Here is a 9,585-nt window from a genome sequence, read left to right on the forward strand (position 1 = left end):
TCAACGTTTTCACGTCCGAACTCGGTCGATAACCCGGTTAACATAGAAATAACGTCATGACGTAACAGCTCTATCTATAATAAATTTGGTGGCAGCGTTGGGATACCAGTCGGAAATAAAAAAAATAAAAACAGTGAAAAAATATCAAAACAAAATTAATAAAATCGGGAATAAATCAGAGACTTAAAAATATCGAAAATTTTTTTTTTTCTGAGTTCGAAAATAAAATTATTTGTTATTCAACAAATTGGTGACAAATTGTGGAACACATCTTCAAGAAATTATCTACATCGGAGAATCATCGCAGAATCCACAGAAATCCTATCATCGCAGAATCATCGCAGAATCCACAGAAATCCTATCATCGCAGAATCATCGCAGAATCATCTAGAACTTGACGTTCCTACAGCATCAGACGACATCAAGTCAACAATCATCAAGAACTTCACCTCATAGATCATCTACTTCAAATTCCTCAACCCTAGACCATCTATACAAAGTAAGCCTATTTATAAAATAATTTAATCATGTCGGTAACAAACGAACCAATGGAAACCTCTCAGATGGGGACCACTAGTCTTCCTAGACCGAATAATTCAAATACCTTAGCAAATAATAGTGATGCCAGTACGCTAGGATTGAATACCTCAAAATTAGATCTTAAAGATTATATTGAAGTAATAGTTGATTTCGATGGTTCAGATGGTCGTAAAGTTCAACGATTTGTACAATATTGCGAAACTATAAAACCACTAATTCCTGCATACGGAGATGGATTTTTGGCACGTATGCTGATGACTGAATGTAAAGGCGAGGCTTTGAATCGAGCATGTGAAGCAAATGTCAAAACAGTAGGCGAATTAATTAAACTTGTTCAAAACCACTTTCGAGACGAATAATCCGTAGATCAGTTAATCTCAGAATTCGATAGTATCAAAATCAGACCTGGAGAAAAACTCATAAATTTCAACTTCAGAATTGGTCAACACATGACAAACACTCTTAGGGAAATCGAATGTACAGGCAGTGAAACGGCAGATGCGGAAAAATTAATGACAGCCCGCAAAGCCGTAAAAGCCTTTATTCGCGGAGTTCCAGTGGATATCGCCATGGTACTTATAGACAGAGGATTCAAAAATTTGAAAGAAGTAGGAGAGGAAGCGGTTAAATTGCAAGCTGAAAGAAAAGAATTCCCTCAATTTAGAAAATTCTGTAATGACTTAATGTCTGCAGATCAAAAGGATTGCTTCGCTATCCAAAATTCGGACAAAAATCAATTTAATAACTCAAATCAACATAATAATCAAATTCGCAATAAAAATACATATTCAGGAATAGCTGACCAAAAACGTGTAGGAAAATTCTGTAACTACTGTAAAAAGAACAATCATTCAATTGCGGAATGCCGAGCACGACCGGATCCTAATGGACAACAAACAAATTACAGACAAAATAATCTTCACTCGAACTTAACGTGTAATTATTGCAAAAAACCAGGACACATAATTCGCGACTGTCGTAAACGGAAATATAATAATGCCAAACGCGAAATTGAAAATGTCACCCGAGAAAATACCCAAACGCAAAAGCAGACGGAAAACCAGATACCTTTTCCTCGTTCAGGCGTAGCGGAGGAAAAAGGTCAAACTCTACGCCAGTTGTTGCAATAGATAACAAAATTCGGAAAATCGAGCTCAAACTAAATTCGATACACCCATACTATAAATCACCCTCAATAACAATAAAATCTCAAGACCTAATCTCACAATCAGAACAAACTAAATTACTAGTAGACAGCGGATCACAATTGAACTTAATTAAAATCAGCGAAATCAAAGACGAAACCGCGGTCGATGAATCAATCAAATATGAACTTAACGGAATATCAAAGAACGATAAACCAACGACACTTGGACAAATAACTTTGAGAATGAATAATACAATTGGACAATTTCACGTAATCCCAGACGACTTTCCCATAGAACATGCAGGTATCTTAGGCTCGCAATTTATGTATAATAACGGTGGAAACACCGATTACCTTACGAGGCATGTAACATTTAACGGTGAAAAGATAGCTTTTTCAGACAAAGAGAGCATCATGCTACTAGAAAAAGGTTATGTACCACATTTGGACATGCGTAAAGACATCCTAGCTGGGGCAGCCTTAGTCACTAATAATAATGGCATAGCGTATTTATATGCAATAAATACATCGGATAATGATATTAAGATAGAAGTGCCCGTAGTTCCTCTGTATCCTTTCGATACGAGTGTAGACGAGGACGATAATCCAAATGATACAAAAACGGCAGAACACAAAATAGGTATCCGTGCGCAAGGAAACCGTGTTAGTGACGTTACAAATCTTTTGAGATTAGACCATCTCAATTCAGAAGAGCGTAGAGCAGTAGACACTCTAATAGAAGAATACTCTGACCTCTTTCATATCGCAGGCGAACCCTTAAAAGCTACAGATACCTCGACGCATAAAATTTTAACATCTGACAATATACCCGTAAACACGAGACAATACAGACACCCACCTTTTCAGAAAGAAGAAATAGAAAAGCAAATGACAAACTTGTTAGAAATGAATATCATAGAAACTTCGTGCTCACCTTATAACTCACCTCTTCGGATAGTACCCAAAAAGGAAGATTCGCAAGGCAATAAAAGATGGCGACTAGTTATCGATTATCGCAAATTAAACGATAAGACAATCGGAGACGCATATCCCTTACCCTTAATTACAGATATCTTAGATCAGCTTGGTGGAGCTAAATATTTTTCAATATTCGATTTAGCCTCGGGATTCCACCAAATTAAAATGCACCCGGAGGATAAGCATGAAACAGCTTTTACGACACCACATGGGCACTATGAATTCAATAGAATGCCTTTTGGATTAAAAAATGCACCCGCAACTTTTCAACGACTAATGGACGTAGTTTTACGAGGACTACAGGGAAACGAATTCCGAATCTATTACGAAAACACAGAAAAATATAAAAGAATTTTTGGGATTAGCCGGATATTATCGTAGATTCATTGAAGAATTTGCTCGAATTGCAAAACCTCTATCGGACTTGACGAGTAAAAACGTAAAATTCAACTGGACCTCGGAACACCAGGTAGCTTTTGAGACTTAACGCGATAAACTCTGCATAGCGCCAATTTTGCAATACCCGGACTTTGACCAACCCTTTATAGTCACTACAGACGCCTCAGGATACGCGGTTGGAGCTGTTTTATCGCAAGGAACGATCGGAACAGACGCAGCAATCGCGTACGCTTCAAGAGTATTAAACAAACACGAGAAAAATTATTCCACGACTGAAAAAGAAATGGTAGCTACAGTCTTCGCGTTGAAAACTTTCAGACCGTATCTCTATGGTAGACGATTTACATTGCTCACCGATCACAGACCGTTAGTATGGGTAAGTTCCATGAACGACCCGACATCACGTGTAATGAGATGGAGAGAACGTTTGAAAGAATTCGACTATGCAATCCAATATAAAGCCGGTAAAGCTAACACTAACGCCGATGCGTTATCGCGAAATCCAGTAATATTACCAATCAAATTCAAATGGCGAACAACGGAACCAAATTCAAGAGCAGGAATAGCTAGACTCAGATCATCCTCAGACTCAAATCCTAGACCAGAGAAGAACAGAACAAAAATTTCCAGATCAAGCTCAGAACCCTCAGATAACAAAGACGAATCAACGAGCTCTAATACAGAAAGCATTATTTAAAAAGTAAATAATTCAGACTCAAACTCCGAAAACCCAGAAGAAACTTCCAATTCCGAGACAGAAGACTCAGACCCACTTGGAAATACAGAAGTGGTAGTTCCTAGAGAAACACATATACTTCCAAGTAGCAGCGTAGAAATGCAGACACCAACGCGTACTTATAATCTTGCACAAAAACCCTTAGATCTCTGTACCAAAACCAAAAGGTTATACGAGAGAACAAATACTCCAGACTCAAATAGAAAAAAGAAATGTAGATCATCAATGAAGAAAAAATCAGATAAAATCAGATACACACCATTCAAGATACCTTTACAATTATCTCTATCATCATCCTCATCAGACGAAAGGATAGATTACCACAAAAATAACGACAAACAAATCGAACCTCTTAATTTGAAGACATCCCAGACTCAATCACAGACGGACTCCCAGAATATACCTCAGACTAACTCACAGAAGAATGCTCAAAAAGAAAAATCATACATCAACCCGCGGATCACATCTCAGAACAATTCAGAATCGAATCAAGTACCAGAAATCTATAATAAATTTAAACACGGGAGCAAAAACGAAAATATAAATTCTCCTTCAGAAACTTTCAAGCCTCAAATCGTAGACCACACCCCTAGACCAGAAATCATAGATCAAGCCCCTAGACTAGAAATCGTAGACCAAGCCCCTAGATCAGATATCGTAGATCAGCCTCCTGAACCCGAATACATAGACCAAGCCCTTAGATCAGAAATCGTAGACCAGCCCCTTAGGCCCGAACACATAGACCGAACCCCTAGACCAGAAATCGTAGACCACACCCCTAGAAATGCGAAGCAAACTTTCGAACCTCATTTAATCTCAGGTAACAAGGTGACGGGAAAAACCCAACCCACTAGTAAAAAGAATACATTCCAACGACAACTAGCTAGAGATATGTTAATTAAGCGAAACCCACAAGACGCGGGATTTACGCCTTCACCAGCACAACGAAGAAAACAGAAAATTTGTAGAAACGACTCAATCATAATACCTGAATTCCATCTCACGGACAATCCTATGGAAATAAGTAACATCGAAGAATATAGTACTATAGTAAATATGAGTACACCCGACATCACGCAAGAATCTGATAAAATGCAATGGTCCTCAGAAGAAAACGTAGACATACCTAGAACGATAACCACCCGAGCTCTCGTACATCAGAATCCCACTAAAACGACAAGTAACCCTCATATATTTCCAAATAACTCAGAACCAAGTGACAAGACGCACGAAACCCCAGATGTTCGTAACAAAATAGGGAGATCCACCATCGTGTTAAGAGAACCCGATACACTAATCCTAAACGATTCCTCAAGCGAAACAGAACAAGCCAAAGAAAAAACCAAAGGCGCACTCACGCAGGCAGAAAAAAATTCTGTCCCAAGCCAAGAAATACCAGCCTCTTCACAATTCAAAATTCCTGAAAACAGACCTCCAAGGGTACCAGCTAAAATACCAGTAAGCCCAGCCATAAGAAAGTCATCAAGAATACGACCAGTTAAGAGCAAATGTCCCTGCTGCGTAGGAAACGAGCAACATGAAGGTCCTACCTCGAAAAAACAAAACGTAAATAAGATTCCAAAAGTAATAAAGCAACAGCCTAAACCCTTGCAGATGATTCAAGAAAAACCCGATGGCTCGATAGACAATATAACCCTTCTTAACGATCATAACGATATATTTGCCTCAGAAATAGAAACCGAACCTCCACAGCAAACTTCACAAAAAAATCGAAATTCGATACAAAATATTATAGAATCCGAAAGCGAAGTACAAATAATCGCACCAATCGTAGATGATAAAAGTAATTTGCTTGAAACAAGAGACAATTTAGAAATGAAAAACGACAATTATATTTGTTTCATATCAGCAGACGGAACAGTATCTAACGAAATCGGTAAACGTCTCATAGAACTAGGATTATTAAACAATAATTATCCACTAACTAAATATAACCTAGGTCAAGTAATAATCTCAGGAACTTCGAAGAAAACCGTATTTGCATTTGTAATTCAAGAGAATGATTTAGACACACCTAAAGAACACTCAATTCAACAAGCTTTCGAGAATCTAAAAAGAGAAATGATCCAAAAAACCCGAACTTCAGGCAGAATATCAGAAGGTAGAAGCAATTTGAACCAAATTGCGTGGATCAAAATCAGAAACATTATTCGTTCAACATTCAAAGGAACTCCAATTCAAATAACAATTTGTAAAGACAGAATAATAATACCTCCACTCGAACAAAGAGCGCAGATCATAAAAGAAAATCACGAATCGTCAATCGCAGGTCATAAAGGAGTTACTAAAACGTACATCAGAAAAGGAAAAGATATTTTTGGGATAATATTAAGAAACAAGTCGAAGATTTCGTAAGAAAATGCATTAGTTGTCAAAAGAGAAAATTAGTCAGAATTAAAACCAAACAACCCATGGTAATAACTGACACTTCCGCAGACGTTTTTGATAAAATAGCTTTAGACATCGTAGGTCCTATTAATCACCCCTCAGAAAAAGGTTATCGCTATATACTAACCATGCAAGACAACCTATCGAAATATTGTATAGCAGTACCCCTAGTAACAGCGACAGCGCCAGAAATAGCAGACGCTTTACTCAAGAATTTCATATGCCAGTTCGGATGCCCTAAAATCATTTTAACAGACCAAGGACAAGCTTTTATAGACCAAGTTATAAAAAAACTCGCGAAAAATTTCAGAATTAATCAAATTGAAACAACAGCATTTCACCCGCTATCAAACGGTTCATTAGAAAGAAGTCATCAAGTACTCGCAGATTACCTAAAACATTACACCGATAAGAAAGATTGGGATAAATGGTTACCGTTAGCATTGCTTTCCTATAACACCAGCGTACATGAAGGAACGAAATATACACCTCATAGATTAGCTTTCGGACAAGAAGCCATAATACCCTCAGAATATCCTGAATTATAAAATATTGTGACATATGACGACTACATAAAAAATCATGTACTAACATTAATCGAAACAAGAAATGATGCTAGAATACATTAAGAAAATGCCAAAGAAAAATCCAAGGAAAGATACGACAAAAAGATAAACCCAGTACAATTGAAAATCGGAAAGAAAATCTACCTAATAAAAAATCATAAATCCGGAACACTAGATGACAATTACGAAGGTCCATACACCATTACAGAAGTATTCCCTGAAAAGAACGATGTAGAAATAGAGTTAGCAAAGAATAAAAGAAAAGTTATACATTGCGACAGAGCGAAAATAGCTCACTAGTATCATTAAAACTGACACGGGTCTGAATTTTTCAGAAAACCATGGACGTCGCAATGCTCTGGTTCATCTTGATCGAAATTCTCAGCATCTGTAGAAGAAGCGACAGCTTGATCGCAAGTAGATATACAAGGGGGGTTCTGGATGAAAATTCCTTCATTACCCACAATCTAGCTGATACGCAAACCCGTCAGCCGAGACGCACTTGTCTCATCGTCGATTCCCCCTCCCCCGCTGGCGAGGTAGCCCGCGGTGTGCGGTCATCGTGAGACCGCCATTTTGATTTTTCAAAAACGCCGGTGGTCTTGACCCGCAGCCCCTACAACCCTTCTCTTTAGCGCTATCGCCTAGATGAAAGGAATTCGTAAATATTTTTTTTCGTCGAATCTTCCGATCGAAGGGGATCATTTTACATGGGGCGATCGTCGGTGTCGTTGTTATTTGCAAACAAATAAATTCCGTAGCGTCGGCGGGTAGGTTCGAACTCGCTTCGACGGAAACGTTGGGGGTCATCGAACCGGTCCTCTCGATCCCTCGTACTCCACCCCGCTGGGGAAGAACCGACGGTCAGGCGGGTCACCGATGCGTTAGTGTGAGCGTTTGTTACTTTATTTATAAACAATTACGGATTGCTAACTGTTATAGAGGGGTTGAGGGCTAGAGTATATAATCGGAACACTTCTACACCGAGAAAAAAAATTGGTTGAAGCAAAAAAATATTAATTGCGTTAAACGAATATGGCGATCGCGGGCCGCGAAGTGAGTTTTCAGTTCGTCGAACAAAATTTTGGAGTCAATTCAAGTACAATGAAATGGTGTTGACGACTATATATTTTCCTTGATTTGAATATCCTATGGTCAGCTCGACTTTACTTGTAGTCGTCTGAACCGACATAATCTGTTGATTCGATAAATTAATTCCGCGAATAGACAATATAACTTCTTAATTCAATAGAATATATGGTCGATTCGAGAATTTTTTTAGTATCACTGATCCAATGTACCGTTTGAAGCAATCAAACAATTCTTCCAATAGATAATCCAGCAGATTCTTTGTAAGATACATTTGATCAAAGCAAATAAATGGCTGCGTTGGATCATAAAATATTGACTGCGCTACGTGCATGGAATCTGTTGCATCGACCAAATATTTCATTGCTCAGAATATCTCGTAAGTTAGATACATTCTTGAGAGTTTTCAAGCAACTGCATGCTTCATCACTATGAAGCAACATGAGGTTGATTTTAGTCACATTCAGTCACATAATTCAAATCTTGTTGAGATTCAAATAAACATTTCTGTAAAACAATTCCATATTCCGTTGGTACGATCATTCATCAAGTTCAATATATTTTCAAGTTATTTGGAATAAGTGAGCATTTTATTACGATGAAAGCAACTTCGCTTGCCTGCCTACTCAATGTTAGTTACATGAACTAAAATGCCATTTGTCTCAATGTCATTTATAAATTTTTAGTCCGAAATTCGTTTGCAATAATTCGATATTTCGTGGAAGAGAATGAATATTGAGTTACCTCAGCATGTGATTTATTCGGAATTATTAAATATTTCATTGCTATGAAAGTATATCAAGTTGGCTATTGCCGGAATTAGGGAGCAGCAACTGAATATTCTTTCGCCTGAAGAAGATATTCCGTATCACACACCGAAAATTTGTTTGGAATAACAGGATATTCTATTGATATGAAGACTCGAGAAAGAAGATTCATTGAGATTAATATAATATTCCCTGGGGTGATAGATGAAAAGACATTCCATTCAGAGTGAATATAGGTATTTATTGAAACATGGGCATATATAATATTTACATATATATATTTATATATAAACTTAAAGATTATTTTGTACTTCAATGTTTTTCTCCATCATATTATAATCGCTATAGGAACTACAGGAATAAACTATAGGAACACTGTTTCACTTAATATAAAATATTCGGTTTCTCACCATTTAACAATGAAATGTGTAATGCAGGTACATCAAACTAAATCAAGGTAAGTATAATAGTAATTTTTGTTTCAGCCTTAGAAACCAAGCAATATCAAATGCTGGTTAGAAAGATATGTATTAGTATAAGTAATGACTCAGTCATTTTTAATCTATAAGATCGCTTTTTGAGGAAACTTATTGTAATAAATATGAAATATTCTGTTTCTTATTCCATGATAAAACCTGATAAAGATATCAAAAAAAATTAAGGTAAGTATAATAGTAATTTTTGGTTCAGCCTTGGAAATCAAATTTTATGTTATATATGGAAAGTACTTATTTTTTTTTACAGATCTGTTGAACGCGCTGCACCTGATCGAGATTCGTTGTGCCTTATCGAAAAAAATCGGATCAACACCGTCTGTAGGATTTTATATCTTTGTCGGGAAAAGGAGAGTATAAAAGAAATTCCAAAATTGTACTTATAGCAAATTATAGCAATATTTATCGTAGTATCTAAGGTCTAATATGATATTAGCACAGTTTTTGAAGTGACCCAATT

General features: G+C 37.0%; 1 protein-coding gene across 1 annotated transcript; it reads left to right on the top strand.

Annotated features, from left to right (window-relative positions):
* Positions 1–527: 527 nt before the first annotated feature.
* On the top strand, positions 528–3,046 carry LOC125501373. Its single transcript, XM_048656885.1, has 3 exons — positions 528–804; positions 907–1,641; positions 1,773–3,046. The coding sequence occupies exons 1-3, from the start codon at positions 528–530 to the stop codon at positions 3,044–3,046; spliced, it is 2,286 nt and encodes a 761-aa protein (XP_048512842.1).
* The last annotated feature ends 6,539 nt before the right edge of the window (positions 3,047–9,585 follow it).

The sequence above is a fragment of the Athalia rosae genome, chromosome 6 (genome assembly GCF_917208135.1).
Source record: "Athalia rosae chromosome 6, iyAthRosa1.1, whole genome shotgun sequence".
Lineage (NCBI taxonomy): Eukaryota > Metazoa > Arthropoda > Insecta > Hymenoptera > Athaliidae > Athalia > Athalia rosae.